This window comes from Drosophila erecta, unplaced genomic scaffold (assembly GCF_003286155.1).
Source record: "Drosophila erecta strain 14021-0224.00,06,07 unplaced genomic scaffold, DereRS2 tig00000000-arrow-pilon, whole genome shotgun sequence".
NCBI classification, from domain to species: domain Eukaryota; kingdom Metazoa; phylum Arthropoda; class Insecta; order Diptera; family Drosophilidae; genus Drosophila; species Drosophila erecta.
The window spans coordinates 28,188,867-28,214,036 of NW_020825194.1; the positions used below are offsets into that span (position 1 = coordinate 28,188,867).

Consider the following 25,170-nt stretch of genomic DNA (forward strand, 5'->3'; position numbering starts at 1 on the left):
CCGTATAAACGTCAAGATCTCAAGAACTTTAAAAGATAGAAAGTGGAGATTTAGTATGCAGCAACCAGAGACATAGACGCAGCTCAAGCTTGTTTCCAAATGTTACCACGCCCACAAACAGAAAAAAATTCCATGCATACACTTTTAAAAATGTTTTGATATTTTTTCATTTTGTATATATATGTATATCTTGTAAATTTCTATGTTTTCCAAAAAAATTTTGCCACGCCCACAAGCCGCCCAAAACTGTCACACCCACACTTTTTAAAAATGTGATATTTTTTCATTTTTTATATACATATATATATGTATATATTTATATAGTATATGTATATAGTATATACTCGTTTAATTTTTGTCATGTCCGTCCGTATGAACGTCGGGAACTCGACTCGATTTTTTTAATATAACATGTAAGGCCTGCGGTTCCTAATAAAATCGATTTTTTAAGTATGTTCAGCAATAGGTATATTTTTTATTTTATATATGCAGCCATTTTGACTTAGTAAAACTTAGTTCATATTAAATACTGATTTATCGTTTGAACTTTTATGTGATCGGTAGTTAAAGTCATGCACTCTAAATCGCTTTCAAACACTAGGTGAATCGTCTTTTGTGGCTGGGTTTGAGTAAAGCCATTTGCCGAGAACTTGTGCCGCTCCTTGACATAATTCGGATGTGATAGCTGAAGGTATACAAGTAGAGCCGGATATCTCACAGTGATGCGCAAACTAAAACTATTTGCATAAGGATATGTTGCCGCTTTGCAGTCTTGACCTGTAACCTCTAGCTGTAAAAAGTAAATAGAAAATATTTTCGGTTTCAGAAAAAAGTGGCTTAAAATAAATTGTTCTACTGTATGGTGGTTACTCACTGTTAGTTCTGGATCTTTAATGCCAATAATATTTTTAAAGGTCACAGGGTAAAAAAAGTTTCTAGCCACTGAGGTGCCGTATTCGTCCTCCAAAATTATTTCTAAAAAAAGTTCTTCCTTCAAATGTTTTTCGTACAGCAAGTATTCCAAAGGTATTTGCCGTAACTCAAGGCTGTTGGAGCCCTGTAAATTGAGTTCTTGGTATATGATATTATTGGCAATAGCATGTCTTGTGTTTCTCACCAGTACAAAAGCGCGAGCTACAGTCTTCTTGGCAATCAAGTCCGTCCATAGATAAGTGTTTACCAGCACATAGTATAACTGCGAGTCCCTTTGCTCGGAGAAGTCCTCCCTTGTAAGCGTGATATTGAGGTTGTATGAGTTATTGTCGTACAGAGCAATAACACTTGTTGGGGCTAAAAGTTCCTCGGCCCAGTAGTATAATAGCTTAGGGTTTCCGTAGAAGTCGATGCAGGACCAAGTTGGAGCCACCCAAACATCGTTTAACTGCCATATAAGAGCGCCCATTGTATGGTTTCCTGTGCGAAGGCTACGAAACACTTCCATCGCTGTTTTAGTCGCCATGGCTTGTGCAACTTGACTAAAATATATGAACTTATCGATATTTTCGTCCCAATTCTGCGGAAAAAACGGAAGGTGATAGGCAATTAATTGGAGTATTGGATTGAATCCTTTAGGATCGTGCTGACGGCTTCGAATAAGTCTTGCAATTTCATGGTCGCCATCATCTGCGGAATCCCCTAGTGCCCGTTGCCACGTGGACTTTATTGGAAGGCTAGCGTAACCGAATTCCGAAACGAATCGAGCGTGAGGATACGTCTCAGGGCTAAAACCCTTGTCGTCCCAAAAGTGCACTAAAATAAAAAAATATTTGGGTTATTAATAATTGGCAAGAAAAATATCGAACAAACAAATTTAAAATGTGGGCGTAGCAGTATTGTTTAGAATGCAGTCAGAGATCGACTTGGCTATTGATCCCGATCAAGAATATATATATACTTTATATGGTCGGAAACGCTTTATTCCACATGTTATTCAATAGTATACCCTTTTACACTACGAGTAACGGGAATAAAGAGAAAACGTTTTAGTCGAATGCCACGACTATAAGATACCCTAAGATTGCACACTAAGTGACATTACATTATCTTTAAAAATTATGTTTTTGTAAGCTTGCGATACAAATTTAATTTATTTGTAAGGTCGACGATATACCAACTATTATTATGATAGCCAACAAAAATAAGCGTTTTAATAATGCTTTAGAAACATTCGGATAATTTACATTCGGATATTTTGTTAATAGGTTAATTTGGACCATATATATGAAACCCTTTGAAGCTAAATAACAAAGATTCCCATGTGAGTTAAATTCATGAACTGCCATATTTTGCATTTATACTTTAAAAGTAAAAAATATAACTAATAATTTTTCCGCTAACAGCCAAATTAAGAACAAAATTTGTCTCCTTGCTCTGCTGAATTTTGAGTATGCAATATTTGATAACCATCTGAAGAGCAGACTCACCATCGCCATAGTTCAAACTTTGTGGGTTGTCGGAGAGGTTTTTGCCAGACTCCTGGTCACCTAGCGAAGGCGTAGAGGCCACGGGGTCAGGGCGACGGCTGAAATCCTTTCGAGAGATAACTTTTAGCTTTGGAATAATTGTGTCAATAAAGAAGGCTTTATAATCGCTCTCCGTTCGGGTGGCATTTTCGCCAAAATCAGATTTGTTGTTCGCCAGAAATAGCTTAATCTCATTGTTGGTAACGATTAGGGCTAAGCTGGGATGATAAGAAAGACGCTGTGCATTCTGTACTATCTCCACGCACACAGAAGCTACAAAGTCATTTGCTAGCGGGAATGCAGCTTGGGAAAACGCCAGATCCTGCCACACCAACAACCCGTAAAAGTCCGCTAAGTTGTAGAAGGTATCCGACTCATAAAGGCCGCCACCCCAAACGCGTATCATGTTCATGTTGGCCTCGTGTGCGGCCTTAAGCAAATAGGTGACTGAAGCGGATTAAGAATAATAAGCAATTTAATTTCTTCAAGCATTAGGTGCGTACTTACCCGCATCAGCATCAGCCGATAACTCCGGAAGTGTGTGGGCTGGTACATAGTTCGCTCCTTTCATGAATATGGGGTGGCCATTCACCCGGAAAAAGAAGGTTTTTCCAATTTCTACTTTCAATAAGATTAGAACCAAAAAACAAGGAGAAACGTTATAGTCTAGGTCCTTGAAAAGAAGACTTTACCGAAACATCACCTACAGGGATTTTTAAGTCATGGATGTCAGAGTGACGTGTTGTTCTACAGGATATCCATAGAAATTAGAGAGATACATTAAAAACAAGGGAGAACGCTATAGTCAAGTTTCCTGGCTATCAGATACCCGTTACTTAGCTAGTGGAAGTGCCATAGAAATTTGAATATCGATAGAAGTTGAGGTGAGTTCAAAGCCAAACACATGCTTTTGGTAATTTACCGAGCATACTCGAGAGAAACTGCGATTCCGCTTTTCAATAACGGTTTAGGCTACTGAGAGAGCGAGTCATTTTTCAAATAGTCGTAACAATAAATTTATATTAAATGGGCTTATTTTGCATTATATAAATAGTTCAAGGATTTTAGGGTCCTAAACCAGCGTTTGGAGTGTTGTTCAAGCGAGTGTTTTTAAAGTGGAGTGTAGTGTCGTGTTTTTAATTTTGTGAAAGTGGTTAGAAATTAAGGAATAATATTTACACAAAATATTATAATAATACAATTGAAAACAAACAAAAAACATTTAATTAGGGAAGTTGTGGACGTTAGATTGGGCGAGGCAATTAAGCAGTGTCTAAATATCTGAAATATGCATGCTTAGTCATTATCTTCTGGCTTTTATAGTTCCTGAGATGATCAACCTAAAGTACATTTTTCACAAAATATATCGGATACTTACGGTCTTCATCTTCAACCAACTCTATGGTGCGGAAGCCAATCTTTAATAGCTTATGGGATTCTGAGCGTGAGCTTAGTGTGTGAATATCTTTGCTGGTATAGCATTTTACTGAAAAAAGGACTGGATAAAGTTTTTGCTTTCCGTAGCCATTGGGCCACCACAAGATAACCCGATCCTAGAAAAGGTGTCAATTAGGCAATGTGTTCGAAGACTTATATATATTATGAGACGATTTTACTTTGGGTATGTGTATTTTAAATTCTAGCACTGGCGAATCAAAAGGAACCAATTGCTCATTAAGGACATATTGATCATCTAAAAGCTCGCTGAAAGTAAACCGAATTAGTCTTGTGCTTAAATCAAACGACTCTGTACGATTACTTGGCATAAACCACCAGTTGGGCATAAAAATCCTGTGATGTATGTGTGCTGAGGAAGGCGCGGCAATCCATCGACCAGTGAGAATCGTTTCGTTTAATGGCAACTTCAACATCGCGAAACACGGCTACTGCATAGTATTCGACTACCACTGGTTTCCATATGCCTAAGGAAAGTGCGGCTGGATTCCACTCGCCACCGAAACTCATTTGCATCTTGCGTAAGTGATTTCGATGGCACTCGACATCGCCGCGAGCCCGTGGGCAGCTAATCGGCCCGGTAACGACGCCCAAGTCTTCAAGTTCTCGAGCACGCTTACTTGCCTCCTGTAGGGGTGAAAGGATCTCAATCTCCAAGATGTTTTGGCTAGGGCTAGGCAAAAGCAAGTGGCCAATGGTGAAGGAATAGCGGACAAACATGTTGTCCGTCTCCCCAAGAAGCTCTCCATTAAAGTGTACCTTGGAAACCGTATCGATTCCGTGGAGCGTAAGATTTGCATGACTGTCGTGACCCAATTCATGGCCTGTGGATCGGGACCGGGATAAAAAGGCAATTAAAACGGTTAGGCTCACTGGTTTACCCACTGTTGAAGCTGGTGCTGTAAATCCACGATTGGTTGGCTATCCATTGCAAGGATACATCGTTTCCTGCTTCTAGCAAGTCTCCATAGGTATCCTTAAGCGCTGTGTACACTCCGCTTGGAAGGCGCGGCACGTCAATCCTTAGGGCTGATGGTAATGGTGCGATAGAACTCATACATCTTTATTTACTGGTAAATCACTGCTTCAATAGTGAGCTGTATTTATTGTCTATTAATTAGACGGGTATACAACTGCTATCAACACGTCAAGGTAGCGAAGCTGTTTTTGTCTTATCTTGCTACACATATTTCTGTAGAAACTCGGGCACAGCATAAAACGAGAGAGAACGCCATAGTTGAGTGCCGCGACTATTGGATACCTTTTACTCAGATAATGGAGTGCGAGAAATATGCAAGCAGCAATTAACTTTTAGCTAACTTTTAATAGGTTTCTATTAAGTCTGATTCTAACAGTCTTTGGAACGTAGATAAACATTGATAAGCTTAACAAAATATCATTTATGAATATGTTTAGCATATGGGCGTCAGACTCTACGAGTAATAAGAAGACTCTTCAGACAAGTTACCGGACACTTACAGGAGGTTTTATTTCTTAATGTCCATTTTGTAAGCTCTTCGACAAGAATGTTTTTCGCAAAGTTATTGTGGATAAGCAAAATAAACACAAAAGAGCTAAGTATTCCGACCATATTTAAAACCGTTTTGGACCATTAACATTTAAAATTAATTTACTGCTTTATGTTTATTTTATTGAAATCTTATCGACGGCTACGTCTTTTCGCTACACTGTTTGTTCCGAACGAACGATACCGCTCCCAAGTGATAACTGGCGATTGAAGTCTTTGTCGGACTCGAAGTAACAAGTCGACAAAATGTGATTGAAAGCTATCAATTAATATCGATAATACCTATCGAGTAAGAAAAAAGAGACGCCTGTTACATACTTTTCAAGGAATCTAGAATAACCTTTTACTGTACGTGTGACGGGTATATACACCGCTAAAACAGCGCAAAGTCATCACCCTCAATTACTTCTGTTTATGCGCATTTTAACGGGCAAATCATTTCCCGATTCATTGCTCTTTTATTACACTTTAATCACTAAATCCCCACTAATTTTTTTAAATAGTGAAATTTCCATCGCTTTTACATCACCATTTTATAAGCTTTTCATATCCCATTTTGTTAATGCATTCAACAATGAATCATAAAATTTATTTCATTATTAATTTTTTTTACTACTAAAAAAGCATTTTTTTCATTTGACTTATTATTAAAATTATGCATAGGATTTAAAAGTTAGTTACTAACCCATTTTCTTAATGCATTCAACAATGAATTATAAAACTTATTTCATCATTAATTTATTATTATTAAAAAAGTATTTTTTCGACTTATTATTTAAATTATGCATAGGATTTAAATGTAAGCATACAAATACATATATACTTTGGGTGTTTTCTGCGTATTTCTTCGTTTTGGTTGCGTTGGAGAATTGGACTAAATGTTTAATTAACTTCTAAAAAAATAGTAGTATAATGTATATAAAAATGTAAAAAAATGTACCTTAAATTATCCCTTATGTGAGTTGTATTTGTTGTTGCTTATAAAATAAATCCATTACCCGGAAAATACATAAAGTAAATTCAAAAATAATTAAACATTTAATTTAATTTAATTTAAAATAATTGACTTACCATTTTCTTCCAAACTGTGACTCAATAAAAACTGCGTCTGCTTCTTACAAAAATCAAATCGCAAGTGACTCCTAGAAAAAGGACGCGTGTCTTTAAGAAAAGAAATCCGTTTATCTACCTACATAATTTGTCTCTGCATGTCACAAACTTAAAGTTTCTTACGATGGTTACTCTTACCCAAAGATTTACTCTAATGTCTTTGGTTAGGCGCTCGCCGACTGAGAGCGACAACGTAGCATTTGCTTCGGAAATCATAATTTTTTCGCCAATATCGTTCGTGTTTTTCTAGGGTCTTAGAAATTGTGAGGAGGCTTTTAAATTTTAGCTAAATTTGTTAATAATATTTGTACATATTTCCTTAAAATTTTATTATGTGTTTTTTGTTTATTTTAATGAAAAGTCATTCGATTGTTTTCTTTTCGATTTAATTTCCCCAATGTAAAACTGGTATATAAGCATTTTTGAATTTTCATTTACATAACTAACAGGCAGTTGTAATTTAATCTTAATGGATTTATATTTTATCTTTATCTTGGAGATGTTTCCATAGAATTAAGAAACACTCTGCCTATATTTAGGACAAATCACGATAAAATTAAGAACTCAAGAAAGTTCATCGTAAAAGTAAGGAATATTCTGCTCACATTTTAGGGTACATTTTTCTAAAACTGGGGGCAAGTTGGTAATGGCTCCATTTTTAGGTATTTTTCCTGAATGAACATGCAAAAATTGTGTTTTGGGTAAGCATTTTTATGATTGTGATCAAAAATCAGAGTTCTATAGGGTTGGAAACATTCCCTATACCTACAAAAGTTTTTACCCTAATACCTATACAAATTAAAAAAAACCTTGCTTCTGAATATGTTTGTTAATTTACCAGCTCTCTCTACTTTGCTAGCAAGTTCATTATCAATTTATAACAATTAATATTTCTCTATGAATTACATTTCACCTTGGAAATACGCTTTTTATTTAGAATTGTTTGTCGGGTACAACTACCAGCCCCCTGACATTTTGAATGTTTCAGAGAACCCTTCGAGTGTATTGTCTAACGCCCTAATGCAGCCGATTACTCATCATACCTAATTCTTATAGGCATGCCCGCGAATTCAATTACTTTTAGGACAGCATCAAAGTTAGTTTAATCAATCAAGTCAATCACAAGTCAAGGCCCATAGGGCAAAGTTAATTTCTGTTTTTTCAACACCTCAAAGCACTCAATCCTTGACAGCCGCGGATACGGAATATTAAACAGGCGAGAAGGAGGCCCACAACCGCAATCGTATAAAAAGGAAGCGCCAACTTAGCTGTCTACCAGTCTGCTAAGAGCATAGTAAAGCATGGGACTTAGAAGATGTACGCACTTCGCCACGTTGGTTATGCCACTCTGGGCATTAGCCTTATTCTTCCTAGTGGTGATGCAGGTGCCGGCGCAGACGACTAGTCTTCAAATCTCAAAGGAGGATCGTCGACTACAGGAATTGGAGTCAAAAATGGGTGCGGAATCCGAGCAGCCCAATGCGAATTTAGTTGGACCATCAATCTCTCGATTCGGGGACAGGCGTAATCAAAAAACAATTAGCTTCGGTCGGAGAGTACCGCTTATTTCTCGGCCAATGATACCAATTGAATTGGATCTCCTCATGGATAATGATGACGAAAGAACTAAAGCTAAGCGGTTTGATGATTATGGTCACATGCGGTTTGGCAAAAGGGGAGGTGATGATCAGTTCGATGACTACGGACATATGCGCTTCGGCCGGTAAACACTTGCCATCATTTTAGTCATTTAGGAATCTGATTATGTATATTGCACATAGAAATTAATCAAACACACATTTTACATTAACAAGTATATAAAACGTAATAAATGTTCGCATTCCAAAATTGAATATTCCTAATCATAGGTGCACTTAGAGTTAACTGATTTGATAGATTTATTTAAAAACATAAGAGAATGCTATAGTCGGGTTCTCCGACTATCGGATACCCGTTACTCAACTGAGTTAGTGGAAACTTGAAAAATTTCTGGAATATCGGTAGGAATTGGGGAAATAAATAATAAAATGACAAAAGTAAAATATTTTTCAGAAGTTTGGGCGTGCCAGTTTTAGAGTAGAATGTGAGTAGAATGTTTTGACATTTTTTCATTTATTTATATGCCTTATAAATTTCAATCAACCGCACAAAATTCTCACTCTTAAATTTTTGGCAAATTTTAAATATTTTTCCTTATATTATATATTATTTTCTCCAATTTCTAACGATATTCCAGAAAATGTAAAAATGTTCAGTAGCTTGGGCACTATAGCATTCTCTCTTGCTTTTAATTCTTCATATACACTCTCCTGGTGCGCTTCGTCACTAAGTGGACTCCGCAGTGATGAGCACGAAAGCTTTGTTAAAAAGATTTCCATATGACACAGCTTTAAAAGTTTTCATAGAGACAGACAAACTTTTTCTGTACTTATCAAAATAACGTGGACAACTTACTTTGAATTAAATTACAACAATGTCGCTATTTCTAAAAATATTTATTTTGCTTTAAAGTATTAAACAAATGAATGCTGGAATTAAATTCTTATTTTCTGAAATGTGTATTCAGATGGTAATTTATTAACAGAGTAGTCGTTACTTTCTCTGAATCTGTTCATGTTTTAGATCTTAAGCTAAGTTTAAGATAATTTGTATGTTTTACCTTCCGGAAGTCTTTCCGCTGTAAATTCTCTAACTGAGCCTCAAGCTTTTGACCGCTCCTCCTCTTACCGGTTACATTACCCAGTTTTGCTAATCGGCTTTATAAATAATGCTGACCGGATTGTCCGCATTCCAAAGATTCAATCACACACACAGACTCTGCACATGGAGGCGATACCCAAACCAAGCCCAAAACTTGCAGCACCGGAGAAAAGTATCAACGAGTTTGTCAATAAAGTGTAGTCAGGCTACTACTACACCGCTAGGCAAACGCACACACTTGCAAAGAAGTAAGTCTACAGTTTACGTCGTAGCTTTCAGCCAAGTCGTGAGTGGAATTCAAGTCTAGTGAGTGTCGAGGGCTATGAAGTGAGCAAACTGCTCAGTCTCACAATAAGATAAGTCTATAGAGCTCTGTACTGTAGAGCTTTATTATTAGATTATATGGATTTATATGGTAATGTTAATTATATGGTAAGCCGCTCTAAAAAAAGTGAGCTTAGGCGAGGTGTTTAACGGTTTATGTAAATCTTATAGTAGCCATGACTTGCAAAATGATTTATACTGAACATCGTAATCTTAATACGGCAAAGTTATTTTGACCTCGAATTGATTAGCCGCCTGTTCAGGCCAGCCCTATTCTATAGGACTTATGGGCGACGAGAAACACAAATATTTTGTTAAACATTATAAAAAGCTCAATCCGGCTTTTCCCATATTTAGGCCCGGTTAAAAGCTTTGCTGGCTTACGTTTGGAGTACCACTGGCCAGACCCGAGACAGCCAGACTTCTTAAGCAGTCACATTGAACTCGCTGCTCATTCGTATGCTAATCAGTGCGATAGATTGTATTTGCACTCCCATCTAAGCTCGGCTGAATTTAGTTTTGTATGTGTGGCATGGGATATGTACGACTGCAAAAATACATCTTTGCCAAAACTGGGTATCTCTGTAGGTATTTTCCATGGAGGGTGAGTGACGTGAGGGTATAGCTGAACCGACTGATCGGAGCTGGCATGCTAATAGGTCTGAAAAGCCAGGTTGAGAGTGAGGAAAAATTAGCTTTTGGCTACGGCCGTACTCTGTTAATATGCTAACGTTTTATTGTAGGTATTTATTGTACATATTCGAAAGCATACAGGTAATTATACGATTTGGGATAAATGTCCGACTCGTCGGATACGTCAGGGATGCGTTTCCTTAGGCGAAAGAACGTTGTGACCGTTACATTGTTGGATAGGGTATTCATATCAATATATTCTACAGTACTATTTAATGGTTGATATATGGTATCTCGTGGATTTATGGTTACTAGCGAGCGCACACACTTTAAGTATAAACCTAATAAGGCACAAATATTCATTTATGTAGAGTTGGTTTCCGAGTGGGATTGCACTCCCAGAGCTCCGATAAAATATTCAGCCATTGTATTCTCAATCTGGTGTACATCAAGGATGGTTAGACGACTCCAATTGCCAAACGTTGCGTAATCTTTGTATAAATTATGGAGCGCAGATCAACCCAATCAACTCCTATCTTCGCGGCTTTCCGAAGCTGCTGGCAGGCCCCAGTGGGCCGTAGATGGCATGTGAATGCGGAGGATGGGCGTGAGGATGCTGACTGGGTCCCGGGCCATGTCCCCCGCCATTTGACATTGTCATGGCTTGCTTCCGCTGTAGTGTGTTCGGTCCCATGGGTCGCTCGCCATCAGTGAGGTCAAGACCTGCCAACATTTGGGCGATCTCACGCTCCTTCTTTATATCCGGCGGATTGAACTGCAGGCTGGCCAGCGATCCGTGGCTTCGGCTGCGATGCTCTTGACGTATGGAGTAGCTAAAGGCTCGCTCGTTTAGGTGTCCTTTGCGCTGCAAAAAATAATAAATAGACTATAATTAATGTTGAATCAGGCATGGTTTGCTTATCAAAAGCTAGCTAGAACACATTTACAAAAAAAAAGAGAGAATGCTATTGTCGAGTTCCCCGACTATCAGATACCCGTTACTCACGTATTTCAACATTCTGGAAATTGGGGAAAAACAAAAAGTGAAACATTTTTTAAAAGTATGGGCGTGTCAGTTTTTGGCTGTGGCAAAAAGTTTTTATGCAAATCGATAGAAATTTTAGAAATTAGAAATAATAGTTATCACCAAATAAAGAAGAGGAGAGTAAAAGCATATTTACATACTGCATGTATTTTCTGATCACATATGTAGGATTTCCTAATAGACAATAAAGTTAATATTTGCAAGCCTGATTGTACCACCCACCTTGTAGATGCCAGTGCCGCCTGGGGATGGCGATTCGGCACCAGAGTTACCGGAGTCGTCCAGACCGTTGCCCATTGATGCCGCCAGCTTCCGGCTGGAGTGGCCCAGCGGTCGCGTCTCTCCGATGAGAGACTGTACCAATTGGGAAGGTTGAACACCCATGGCCTGTTGCTGAAAGGCGTAGATGGGCGGTACAATAGGCATGCCCACGGGCACTCCTCCACCTCCGCCCGTGCCACTCTTTTTGTCCTTTTTTTTCTTCTTGCCGATTGAGCGCGACGGCTGAAGAGTCGCGTACTGTTGCGGCATCATCACGGGGATCTGCATGGGTGGTAGGCCCCCGATGTTGGGGTGGTGCATCAAATGGACCTGATGCTGTGAGGGGTGAGGTGGCGGGTGGTGGGAAAGGTGGCTGGGTGGACCCGGTGGAATGCCGCGATGACTAATTGTATGGTAACGGGCGGCTTGAGGGCCATGGCCAGAAACGTGCCCATATGTCATGCTGCCAGGTCCGGACGGCCCCTGGAATCCTGAGCGATGCAGCGGCGCAGGGTGTATGGGCTTTGGCCGGATCAGGGTGCCGGAGAGACTTTGGCTGCCGCTAGACTTGGTCGACTTTTTGTCCCGCTTTGTCTTTCGCTCTTCCTTCACCGGTGGCGGTGGCACGTCTATGGGCGTGCTGATTTGACGCGCCCGTAGAGGCCTTCCCAGGGTGGAGGTGTTTCCCGCAAACAGCTCATAGGGACTCTCTAATGGCCCGATGCTGTCCAACTGGTCCTGCGACCCATTCCACACCTTATGATTCTCGTCGCCGTTGTAAGACGCATCTCCGTCATCGACTGTGACGTTGAGGTCGGCGCTGCTATCGTAAACTGAAGAGAAAATGAAAAATGTAACAACATTCAGTTAGGAATTTAATTCAATTTAATTTACTTCAAAGCACAAAGATCTAAGGGGCACACTCTCAGCTCCCAAATGTGTTGTAAGGTTAACTGGATCCATGTTAGCCCGGGACACGCATTACCCGCACACATTATTTTAGTACGGCTTAGTTTTATTATTATTATTATTTTATTATTATTATTAAATTATTATTATTATTATTTAGGGCGACTTATCTATGAACGGTGTTCAGAATTCTTAATATCTATAGACAAAGCCTTGCTTTAATTAAAAATGTATCACCCATTCAATTCATATTTAAATGTTGCATACTCAAGCCTAGAAAAGCATAGTTCACTGTCAACTTAGTTGGCGATGAATAAAATGAATATCTTGCACCGGTTTACTTACACCTAAAATAGATACGAATGAAAAACTTCCATTCGCACACAAACATATGAATGGGAGTCGTCTTGGTAAGATTTCCTCACCTTCAAGGCTGTTGAATGCTGCCCGCTGTCGATTGATATCAACTTGTCTTACCTTTCGGGCTGACGAAAAAGGCAAAGTGCTGAGTCAGCGCAATCGAATATAAATTAGCCAAAACGCTTTCCATCGACTGAGCGGAGCTAATCCGCCTCATGTACAAAGTGGGCCAAGACCACAGACCAAGACCAAGACGTCAGAGGCATTCAAATGAACAGGTCGACTGGCATCTCCCGGGTTACTTGGCGCCTTGTCACCCGACACAAATCCAGACTTACGAACAGATACTCACACTGAAGCGCATTTAGGCCATGGAGGCAACGGTTTTGTAATAAATAACAGGAATTTAATAACCTGAGTGTAGCTACACCTGCAACTGTCCGGTCTCAGCGTAGCCGGCACCAGCTTAAACCTGAATCGAACCCGATCACCCCATTCGCTCTATACACTGACCATGTTGATGGCCCAGCCCAAGTTGGCTCAGTTTGACCAGCGACAACGCCGAGAGCCACTTTGCAAGTGTCTTTTGTGGCTCCACAACGTTTTCTGCGGCTTATTCCTCTAGGTCTTGCTTTTCTGTCTACCCAGGGGCTTTTGCTGGGCCCTGTTACCTCATAAGCTAGCAAGCGAAACCTGCTTGGCCTGGGACTATTGACCCCCAGACTCGGTGGCTCTGAAAACGAGAGCCCCCGCTTGGGAAGCGATCTTTTACGCTATAAAATTTGTAAATTAACAAGAAATCCTTCTGTGGAAAAACTGGTCATCTAGCCGGCATTAAATTGTTTTGCAAGAGAAATTCTCTTGTTGTCTACTGCATAGTTCCAAATCAATGTGTGCCTTTAGAAATATATTTTCATAAGAGTTGACGTTCGAAGGAGCAACTACATTGGTATTTCCAAGCTTTGGGAAGCTTATGTATTTATGGACCAGTGAGTTACCCATGGACCATAGTTAACTTGGCAGGAAGCTTTGCCCGGTAGTTTCGCCTTACCGTTTAGGAAATAGGCACAACTTTTACCGTTCGCGGAATGTAATTTGCGTAAATAACTGCGGAAATCCGACGAATTCCTAATTATTTAATTAAATCTTGCCTCTAATTTCATAAATCGAGCATGTTTGCTGAAGGTAAATTACTCTTCCACAGCGACTTTTTCCAATTAAACTTGGGCATATATCTGCATTGCAACAATCTTTCCCCGCTGCTGTTTGCTCGTCTTTCGCGGCTGCCATCTATTTGGACTTACATCATAATCGGTGGAAGCAGACCAAAAGTAAATTAGATACTCTCACTAGCTTTCCGAGAAACAGCGAGATGCGCATGCGTGCGTGAAAATATTTGAGGAAGGGAACAGGATAGGTTCGGCAGTTGATTGCCGTCTCAATAGGCTGCTCGATTCCAAATACCACGGGTTTTCGGCTTGCCAAATATCGGTACCGAATTCCTACAACTCTGTCGGAAGAGGAGTGTCAGAAAACGAGCTGGCAACAAGAACTTGGACCAGCATTTTCAAATGTTTTTCTCCTTTGTCTTTTATTACTGTTCGCGTGGTTCCACGAGAGAGAGAATGCTAGAGTCGAGTTCTCCGACTATCAGATACCCGTTACTCAGCTAGTGGAAGTGCGAACGAGGAATTTCAACATTTTCTGGAAAATCGGTAGTATTTGGGGTAAAAAAAGAATAATATGAAAAGAAATTTTTAAATTTTTAAAAGTGTGGGCGTGACAAGTTTGTGCGGCTTGTGGGCGTTAGAGTGGGCGTGGAAAAAAGATTTTCTACTCGTTAGAAATTTAGCAATCGGACGGACATGGCCAGATCAACTCGCCTATTGATCCTGACCAAGAATATATACTTTATATAGTCGGAAACGCTCCCTTCTACCTGTTACATACTTTTTAACGAATCTAGTATGCCCTTTTACTCTACGAGTAACGGGTCTAACCTGTCCACTGCAGTTTTCTTGCAGTTTTCCGACTCTGTCTCTTCAAAGTTGGGGTTCCTACGATGGAGGGACGCATGTGCAGCTGCTAGCGGCATCTAGGTCAACTACGCCAGATGGGAATTTCGGAACAGTGACCAATACAACAGCAGCGACCATACCCTGATCAAATGATTTAGGTAGACTTGCAAAAACGGTCCAGTGAAGAGAGAAGTATTTTTGAGACGGTGGATTGGCTGACTTTTCTTCAAAATTTTATTTATTTTGGAAATACAAATCTTTCATTAGTGAGCTATTACACGACTATGTATGAAATACATTTGCTCGATAACTAAAAACAGACAACACTATAGTCGCTTTACTCAACTTGTGGGAGTGAAAATGAGAAATAATCGATAGAAATTGGGAAACCCTATACAAAAAATATTTTTAATTGTCTCAAAGTTGTGGGCGTGTCAGTATTGGTGGGTTTGTGGGCAATAGAAGGGACGTGGCCAAAATGTTATTAAAATAACGATAGCAATTGGCAAGACAAATAATAAAACGAAAATATTCAAACATTTTTTTAAAGTGTGGGATTGTGCGGTTTGTGAGTGTTAAAGTGGGCGTGGCAAAATGTTCTTTAGCGAATCGATAGAAATTTACAAGATTTATAAAAACGTGAAATTATCACATTTTTTAAAAGTGTGTTTCAAACTAACAAAAAAATGAAACAAGTTCAAAACCTTTTTCAAAGTAAAAGCGTGGCAGCTTTGGGCGTTAGAGGAGGCGTGGTAACATCATTTAACAAACTTGCGCTGCATATATGTCTCTGGAAGCTGCGTGCTTAATCTTAACATTCTAGCTTTTGTAGTTCCTGAGATAGAGGCGTTCATATATAATATATATATATTTCTGGTCGGAAACGCTTCCTTCTGCCTTCTACATACTTCTCAACGAATCTAGTATATCCTTTTATTCTGCGAGTAACGGGTATAAAAATGAAATATTTTCTGTATAATGATCGCTAGCCGTCTGTTCGTTCTTTCGTCTGTCTATCTGCCTTTTTTGTCGTCGAGATCACTGGAACTATAACATTTAGAAAGTTAAGACTTAACATGCAGACGTTTGTTTCAGAACGTTACCATGCCCAAAGGCCGCCTAGGACTGACACGCCCACACTTTTGAAAAGTGTTGGCTTTTTCCGAAATTATTATCGACCAAATTGTGTAAAGCTTCCATTAAAGGTAGTTTCCACAATTAAAGTACTAAATTACAGTACTAAAGTACTGTACTTCTTCGGTAAAATAAAAAAGTGGTATTACTTCGCTTTAAAATAATGTTTTGTAGCAGACATAAAAAAAACGACAAAAATTTACAATTTGCAAGATTCCCCAAGATCTTGTTAGGCAATATATTTTAAAAGAAGCATCGGATTTTACAAATGGTGTCAATCAATGAGTATTTTAACAAGAATTGTTTGCTGTGGATGATGTAGTTTCCAACATTTGCATACGCCCTAATTTTTTAAGTTTTTGGTTGGTAAATACCCCGTTAGCATTGGAAAACCGCTGAAGGTTTCTTTGTCTATATAAAGAAGCAGACTTCGCATACTTTCCTAGTGCGCTTCGTCACTATGTGGACTCTGTGAGTCTTGAAACAGTCAAGACCTGTTTGGTCGGAACAATAAGTAGGTCACACATGAAATGCCTGAAATACTGAAATAAGTGTGAAATCTTACCGATACGCCGGCAGCTCGAACTTTTTCAAGAGCTTTGCGATCGGTTCTGATATTACAATTACTCCATCGAAATGTGGTTTCCAACTCGCAAAAATGCTGTCGTGCGGTTGCTACATGCTACGTAGTCATTCAACTACGACTGGATTTTGGTAATGTGTCCCGTCTTTGTTTCTACATCTTGCTTTTTCGTGCACCCAATGCAGTCAGCTTATTTGCATAGCTGCAACAGGTTGAAATATATCAACTCCAAATGAAACGATTATCGTAATATGCTCTTAAAGTTGTTTCTGCCTTTACCGAAACCGGTCTGAGGAGATCAAAATTGCTATCGCGATGCTACGAGAATTCTGTAATTTTCGAAAGACCACGCTGACGGAAATTTGTGCAGATCTTGTATATTTGATAGTTTTCCCGCAAAACTACGATTTTTAAAACTTGTACAATAATTTCATACAGAACGACAGGCAGACAGGAAAGGACAGAACTCTTTCATTTCATAAAGGCCGTTCAATTTTTCACCAAGAGCTCCAATTTTCAAAATGTTTATTTTCGCTCCCATTTCTCCAAAATCAATTCTTAGAATGAGGTATAGAAAGCATGGTATTTTACTATTAAATAATAATATTATGATCGAAGCAGATTTTCAATTTTACAATATATAATAATATATAATAACAGTATCCACAGTGATTATATAATGTAGATATCAAAATATCTACTGGACTGAAATCTATAAAGAAAGGAATTGAAAATATCAAGCGGTATGCCTACAATAGTCAAGACAAATGTTCTTAACATGTTTTGTTTTTTTTTTTCGATTCTCAATGAATTTTCATTTATAATTTTTCTAAGTGTTAAACATCTATATTCTGTCGTTATTAAAAAAATAGGCGCTATTTTAACAAAAGCCCCAATAACGAAAATATATACAGCCGGTGGAATACTAAAAATGTTAATGAATAGAAAGTTCTCACAGACACGCTGTCAAGCGAAGATGAGCTTGTTCAGCAACAGATTTCATCACAATCTCGACAGAGTTTTACAGCAGCACTCTCACACTGGGTCGATCCTCTCTGATACCCTCTCACTTGTTGAGGCTCACACTTCCCTACCGACTTACCGACTTTCCACTGGATCGGCTTGCGGAATATAAAATCTTCTCACGCGTTCATCTCGACTTATTCACTCTCTGAAGTCCCTTGCATGTGTATAATGAATGTACGGTCCCGAACCAACCGGCCCAGCTTTCTCAGTCCGACCCTACACCGTTTTAAGTTTTGTTGGTGCCTGAACAGAACAGTGGGAAAAGATCGCAGCCGACTGGCACAAAAGCGGATGTGCCGGGGTCCAAAGGCCAGGAACAAGCACGCAGTGATAGTTTAGATTTAAGAAGCCTATTAATCGCAGACGACTAACTGCAAGTCGCTTGTTTCGGTTTTGATGAAGTAACTGCTTTGTCAATTACCAAATATGGTAATATGGTATATATGGTATTGCTTGTAATAAGCATAAATTCGGGTACACAGTCAAGAGGTAGCCGAGTTAAATTTACGTTTAAAATAATATACGAGTATGTAGCTATAGCTGAATATGATATATTTGACCGGTATTTCATTATTATTACTCGCATTCGTATCCGGCGTTATCTAGACTAAGCTTTTTAAGAAAAATTTACATATCAGTAGTACTGATTTAATATGTACAGCGTTTAACTTTTAAATGTGGCAATAGCCAGCAGGTTAATCTGAGTCGAAAGTCAAATTTCAATGCTGCGCTAGAGATCGCACAATTTAGAATGTTCGGAAGCAAAGTGCCGCTTTCTTTCTTCTTATTCAGCAATTTGCATGGTAATTATCACAACCGCACTACAACCGATGGTTGGAGAAACAGCCAAGTTGTGCCATGGCTAAGCCTTAGCGTCGTCAGTCTGTCAACTGGTCACAATAGACAAAATTGAAATGAGTGGAAAGTGTTCGGTAGACTGCGGACAGTAGACAGTAAAAAGTTTTCTTTTTCCTATAGATAAGAAACTCCGTTTCAACCCCGCCGTTTTATTTCGATCGCGGAATTGCCTTTAGACTTCTGTCTTGTTGGCTATTTCCGAATAAACTTATGTCCACTTTTTACAAGTATTTTACAATCTTCAAAAATCCGACAGAAAAATTAAATACTTTTTCATATCAGACAAGGGAAAACGATATATTCGAGTTCCTCAACTATTAGATCCATACATTCATATACTCATATGAGGGAAAATTTTAAAATTATCTTGACACATCGGTAAAAATTGGTATTTTATTTTTCATATCGATTAAAATTTGCAAGTTTTATAAAAAGATGAAAAAATCACAGAAAATGTTAAAAAGTGTGGGCAGTTAGAGTGATCGTGGCCAACAAGTTTTTTGCATATCTACAGGAATTGGAAAAACAAATGATTAATTGGCAAATAACAAACTTGCGCAGCATAGACGTCAGTAGAATCTGCATGTCTAATCGTACCTAATATACCTCTAATACTACATCGCTTTTCCAGTTCCCGAGCTCTCGACGTTTATACGAACTCTTGATCAAGAATATACAATATACTCTATATGGTCAAAAGCGTTTTTTGGCAAACTTATGGTTATTTCCAAAATATAAAAAAAAATAAAAAAATATCACAACATTTTTCAAAAGTGTGGGCGTGAAGTTTTGTGCGGTTTGTGGGCGTGTCAAAATTTTGTTTGGCAAATTTATAGAACTTAACAATATATATAAAAAAATATCACATTTTTCAAAAGTGTAGGCGTGACAGTTTTGTGGGCGTTAGAGTGGGCGTGGCAATATTCGGAAACAAACTTGCGCTGCGGTGAAGTCTCTGGAAGCTGAGTGCTTAATCTCAACATTCTAGCTTTTGCAGTTTCTAAGATCGAGGCGTTCATACGGACAGACGGACGGACTCGGCTATTGATCCTGATCAATAATACTTTATATGGGCGGAAAAGTTTCCTTCTGCCTGTTCCATACTTTTTAACGAATCTAGAATATAATATGAAGCAAAAGTACTCACAGTTCTTGACGGATGTATAGCCCTCTGCCGCACTGCCGGTGCTACCCCCATTCATGCCTATCGCTGATCCATTGGCGTGGCCATTCGAAGCGCGGCCCAAACTATTAAGCGTCGTGGTGCTGCCCGCCCGCGATCTCCACCCAGCTTGGGCGGAAAGGGCCAGATGGTGGTTGCTGCCTCCGTTTCCGACTCCGTTAGCCAGGCCGACGCTGGTCAGGTCGGCACTGGACTTGCTCACTGCACCGCTTTTTAAGGTGCCGTAGACGCTACCGCCGCCGCCCGTCTCCAACTGGCGGGCGTACGAGTTGTCGGCGTAGGCGTGGAAGCAGCACCTGACTAGCGCATTCGCGGCCGCCTCTCGCTTACAGATGAAAACGTGGCACTCAAGCACCTTGATGCCGCTGGTGCGCCGCAGGATGGCAGCAAAGATGGGTGGGTGCTGTGCGCGCGGCATCCGCGCGAAAGGCGAGTCTAGAGGCAAGAACTTTGGTTCCGGGTGGGCGTTTCCGCGCTCTGGGATGAGCACCTGGCGCACGGCGGCGCAGTAGTGCAGCGACTCGATCGGGAAGAAGCGCGTGATTTGCTTGAGGTTTTCGTCCACGTTCTCCAGCAGGATGCCGTTGGACCAGACGCTCAGCCAGCTGTCGATGCCCTTGGCGCCCACCGCTCCTTCCGAAGGATAGAGGCTACGCAGCGGCTCCTGGATGCCCTGCAGCCCATCCTTGCTCTGTCTGGGCACGGCACTGCCCAAATAAAGTACTCGGCATCGGCAAATGGGCGTGGAGTCGCCCATTACAGCTACGTAATGTACCTACAAACACGTAAAGCTGAAGCTGTTGGTTTTGGGCTTGGTGTATCGTTCCAGTCGAGAGCGCGATGGAAAGAGAGGAAAGGCACTGCACAGAGAGCAGGTCGAAAAATGTGGATTTTCTGGTTTCGCTTTGTGTGCTGGCCACGTTCGTGTCGTATGCGCAGGTATTTCTGCGACTGTAGCTGTGTTTGTGCTCAGGTACCGCTCTAAGGCCAACGCCAGAGAACTTTTTCGCTTAGGTAAGCGGATATTTTGCGCCGCGCACTCAGAGCCACTGGCTCACACCAGGGCTTCCGTTCTCAATCGGGTTCACACAAACACGGGCACACACGCACACACACACGTCCATAGCGGGGTGACAGTATACGCACATACAACGTCACTGGAAAACTGCATCAATCAATAATTATTAGCAAATCTTGTTCGAATTTTCACAATCGAACCAAGATTACGAGGGGCAGGCACTTCATTAGCAACTGGCAAAGCTTGCCCTCACACTCGCACACTTGCACACTCGCTGAAAAACACACACACAAGCAAACGCTTGGAAAACAAATATGGCGTCGTGGGGTTCTGGTCGCGGAACTCCCTTCACTCTATCACTGTGCGCACGCGCTGCGGAGCTCTATACCCCTTCCGGAGAATGCAGCTGGGTTGCTCCGTGTCCCCTGGTTGAACTGACGATGGCCACCGTGGTCGTCTCACTGGCGCCCGCTACGAATTCAGGCTTGTCTACGCGACGACGTCTTTCTGGAAAATGAATCTGGCCAACAGCGTCTGAGCGATGTCTACTTGGTGTTCGCTCGCGACAAAAGAGCCGTCGGCTCGATCGGATAGACGCTCTCTGCTCACTCACCTGCGTACCTGTTATCGCTCTCTGCTCGACAGTCTTAAGGCAGGTACGACTATAATGTTGCCTCGAACCGCTTGGCGACGCAGCTCGGTGCTGAAGTGGAATGCATATTCTACCACCAGATCAGCGGAATGGGCCAGTGGTAATCCACTCAAAGGTCCAAATGTTATTTGCCCGGTCTATGAAAATTCCTCACTCCCTATGTTTATAGGGCTTAAGCATACTTACAGGTAAAAATACTCTTCTAAAATTGTTAAAGCAGAGAATTAGCATGCCCTTTTTGTACTCTGTTGAACTTAACCAAAAGTTTTGAAAGCAGGGAAGGGAAAATTTCCGAATTAAAATTAAACCAAAAGACTTCATAAAATAATAGAAGAATGTTGGATCGGAAATTTATCATAGAAAATATCAAGATTCGCCGTTTCTCAACCCATATTTTTAAAAATACTATACTATACTATTTACATATATAACTAACACTAAAGTCGATTTCCCTGACTATCATATACTCGTTACTCAGCTAGTGTAGGTGCGAACGAGAAATTTCAAAATTTTCTGGAACATTGATAGAAATTGGAAAAAAAAATAATAAAATTGAAACAAATAAAATGTTTCAAAAGTGTGGTCGTGAGAGTTATGGCGGTTGTGGGAGCTATGGCGGTTGTGGGGGTTGTGGGGGTTATGTCGGTTGTGGGGGTTATGGCGGTTGTGGGCGTTAGAGAAGACGTATCGATAGAAATTGAAAAGACAAATAATAAAGTTAACAGATTTCAACACATTTTTCAAAACTGAGGGCGTGGCAGTCTTGGGAGTTACAGTGAAAGTGGCAAAAAATAATTTGGCACACCGATAGAAATTTGAAAAACAAATAAAAAAAAGAAAAATTAAAAAAAATGATCAAAAATGTGAAGTTCTGAAACAAATTTGAGTAACCTAGGCTTCACTAGAGTCTACATGTCTTAACTTACTAGCTTTTATAGTTTCGGAGATCTCGACGTTCATCAGACGGACACGGCCAGATCGACTTGGCTATTGATTAACGATATATACTTTATAGGGTCGAAAAGCTTCCTTCTACCTGTTAAATACTTTTCAACTAATCCTTTTACTCTACTAGCAACGGTTATAAAAATAGTTATATACTTTTTAATTTATTATACTTTATTACAATTAACCATTACTCTGCTCTGCTGATCACGAAGTTTCTAGATGATCTTCAATATTTAAGTCACAATAAATCTACGTGTAAATTAAATATAAATTTAAATATAAATAAATTATATTAAATTATGTATATGTGTGTTAAAATATGTCACAAACAGTATGACATAATTGAATTGAAAATAATTACATATATAAGTAAATACATAGTTTATAGAGATACATATTTACAGAGATACATAATACAGATACAGATTTATAGAGATACATAATTGTCATGCCATACGAACGGAAAGAAGACAGATCTTCACTGACATAGCTAGTGATCGTTATATTTACATACTTTCTTTTATATTAAAGGTATTGAACCTCTTTAAAACTACAACCAAGCTTAAAATAGTACATATAATTATTTAGTTGAATGTAAAATTCTTCATTCGACATAATTGTCATAAGACCATTAGCTTTCACTGTTAATTTACATAAGGTTTTGTTGATGTAGTTCGTAAAAGATAGGTCGTAAAATTAAATCAAATCAAATACAATTTCTTAAAGTATAAAGAATATATATATAAATAAAAATTTCAAACGCTTTCAGCTTCTAAGCGTCTTAGAATATAGTTTTCGTTACATTAAATCATTACATTATATATATTATATATAATAATAATATTATAATAATATTAATAATAATAATAATAATAATAATAATAATAATAATAATAATAATAATAATAATAATAATAATAATAATAATAATAATAATAATAATAATAATAATAATAATAATAATAATAATAATAATAATAATAATAATAATAATAATAATAATAATAATAATAATAATAATAATAATAATAATAATAATAATAATAATAATAATAATAATATAATAATAATAATAATAATAATAATAATAATAAGTCTAAGCATGACCATATATTGTGCTTGTTCTATCTGAGAAAGATAGTTATTTGATATTTTGAACGACTCTTTTTACATTTTTGGAAGCAAAACAGAAAGTAGTAGAGGTAGTGTCTGGTATCATAGTCTCAGTATTGAGATTAAGCACGCAACGCAAGATTGTTTCCTGATGTTTTCAATTATAAATTTAATTTTGTTACCAATTTTTTTTGATATGGGTATACATAAATTATGTTTTTCGTTTTTATACACGTAGTTTGTAGAATAAAAGGATTCGTTAAATCCTATGTAAAAATAGATTCGTTGTTATATACTTAACAGGCAGAAGTATATGTTTCCGACCATATAAAGTAGATATACTCTCTATCAGGATCAATAGCCAAGTTGATCTGGTAATGTCCGTCTCGATCTCAGGAACTACCATTACTATTAAACACGCAGCTTTCAGAGACTTGCCACGTTCACTATAACGCCCACAAACTGCACAAAACTTTCACGCCCACACTTTAAAAAAATGTTATTTTTCATTTTATTATCTATGTTATTCTATCTTGTCTTTTTATATTACAGTCGAGATTTATTGGTCTTATTAGTAAGGTCGGCAAGTTTAAAACTGATTTTACAAACAGTGACTGCGACGAAAGCAGCTAAAGGAGATTTTAATGAGATGATTTCGATTGGTCAAAGTGTCCTAATGAATTGGTTGGTTTCCACATAGCATCTTTTGTTTAATCAATTTGGATTGGTCGGATCTCTGATGATGACGAATGGGTTCACATTCTTGACCCTTTGTTTAAGAGTTTGATAATTGTTTATGTATGCGATCGACATAAGTGGTATGTTGAATGTTTATAATTAGGCTGCCGTCAAGCGAGAGAGTTGGAAAGATTTATGTCGTTTAAGAAGTTTTTAACTTTTATCTCGAATTAATTTGAATAATCTTGACTTATGTTATTGACAAATGGAAAAAAGGTATCTAAAAAAACAGGTATTGTATGTTTTTGTGGAACATTTCGCAATGTGTTTCATTTAAGCTATACAAGTATGTGATGTATTATACAGATTCATTTACTGATACAAATGTGTGTTGGATTTTCGCTAATTGAATAGTAGGGATTTTACTGATACAATTATAAGTGATTATGCATTATTGGTTTAATATGTTTACTAATGAATTTGGCAAGTTTTTTCCATATAAAATATGTTTTATAAAATTTTTGATTTATTTATAGTTCAGAAATCAACAACTGGTTTTCGAATTTATTACAATTAATACTAATTTGTTATATTTTTAATATTTTTGACCATGTCACTATGGTAATCAAATTTAGAATCCGAGTCAGAATTTTCAGTTTCCCTCAAATAACGACAGAGATGTTTAATTTTAGATTTTCTAAATTTATGTATGTGTTTTACAACGCTATGATTCCTATTCGTTTCTTGCAGGTGCTTTTATTTCCTAATTCTTGTTTTTTTTTTTTTTTTCTAAATCTCCTGTTTTCTTAAAAGCATATACTAACTGAGCTGTACGATTAATTTCTCTTTCAACCTTAGTATGTTCAAGATTTACTTAAGATTCTTCTCGGTTGTTACTATTTTTATTTATCATGCACTCTTTTTGTTTTTGCTTATTTTTGTAACTGTAACTGTTACTTTTGTTACTCAGTAACTGTTTTATGGACCCTTTCTATATCGGCTATATAATTTTTGCCATTAAAATTTTTTAGAAGGACTTCTTTACTTTCAATCCATTATTGTTTCAATAATGGAAATAAACTTTAATTAAGTGTCGATGCATGTTAAAAATGTACGTTGGTCAATAAAATAATAGTTAATAAAATATTTATAGCAAATATTTTATGCTTCCG

General features: G+C 38.4%; 3 protein-coding genes across 4 annotated transcripts; 1 reads left to right on the forward strand and 2 right to left on the reverse strand.

Annotated features, from left to right (window-relative positions):
• Nucleotides 1–478: 478 nt before the first annotated feature.
• LOC6552017 (beta-mannosidase) lies at nt 479–5,245 on the reverse strand. The gene is made up of 7 exons (XM_026976167.1): nt 4,803–5,245; nt 4,221–4,741; nt 2,970–3,135; nt 2,424–2,909; nt 1,118–1,749; nt 875–1,057; nt 479–790 (listed from the first exon to the last, which is right to left on the reverse strand). Exons 1-7 carry the CDS (start codon nt 4,972–4,974, stop codon nt 518–520), a joined length of 2,433 nt encoding a protein of 810 aa, XP_026831968.1. The 5' UTR covers nt 4,975–5,245; the 3' UTR covers nt 479–517.
• Nucleotides 5,246–6,943: 1,698 nt separating this feature from the next.
• Nucleotides 6,944–8,403, forward strand: LOC6552016 (drosulfakinins). The gene has a single exon (XM_001978745.3). The coding sequence runs from the start codon at nt 7,857–7,859 to the stop codon at nt 8,280–8,282; it is 426 nt and encodes a 141-aa protein (XP_001978781.1). The 5' UTR covers nt 6,944–7,856; the 3' UTR covers nt 8,283–8,403.
• A 1,879-nt stretch (nt 8,404–10,282) lies between these two features.
• On the reverse strand, nt 10,283–21,258 carry LOC6552015 (protein pygopus). Of its 2 annotated transcripts, none has more exons than XM_001978744.3 (3): nt 19,554–21,258; nt 11,480–12,351; nt 10,283–11,077 (listed from the first exon to the last, which is right to left on the reverse strand). In XM_001978744.3, the coding sequence occupies exons 1-3, from the start codon at nt 20,344–20,346 to the stop codon at nt 10,745–10,747; spliced, it is 1,998 nt and encodes a 665-aa protein (XP_001978780.1). In that variant the 5' UTR covers nt 20,347–21,258; the 3' UTR covers nt 10,283–10,744. The 2 variants fall into 2 exon arrangements, with proteins under 2 accessions (XP_001978780.1, XP_026839687.1); XM_026983886.1 differs by lacking the exon at nt 19,554–21,258 and adding an exon at nt 12,905–13,125.
• Between the last annotated feature and the right edge of the window lie 3,912 nt (nt 21,259–25,170).

Excerpts from the sequence above, each read along its gene's own strand:
- LOC6552017 (XM_026976167.1), bottom strand. The coding sequence starts at position 4,974 with ATGAGTTCTATCGCACCATTACCATCAGCCCTAAGGATTGACGTGCCG. Across the intron at positions 4,742-4,802 it reads TTACAGCACCAGCTTCAACA|GCCATGAATTGGGTCACGAC; the intron begins GTGGGTAAACCA and ends CCCGATCCACAG. Across the intron at positions 791-874 it reads TTAAAGATCCAGAACTAACA|CTAGAGGTTACAGGTCAAGA; the intron begins GTGAGTAACCAC and ends TACTTTTTACAG.
- LOC6552016 (XM_001978745.3), top strand. The coding sequence starts at position 7,857 with ATGGGACTTAGAAGATGTACGCACTTCGCCACGTTGGTTATGCCACTC.
- LOC6552015 (XM_001978744.3), bottom strand. The coding sequence starts at position 20,346 with ATGGGCGACTCCACGCCCATTTGCCGATGCCGAGTACTTTATTTGGGC. Across the intron at positions 12,352-19,553 it reads CTATACATCCGTCAAGAACT|TTTACGATAGCAGCGCCGAC; the intron begins GTGAGTACTTTT and ends TTTTCTCTTCAG. Across the intron at positions 11,078-11,479 it reads GCGGCACTGGCATCTACAAG|CGCAAAGGACACCTAAACGA; the intron begins GTGGGTGGTACA and ends TATTTTTTGCAG.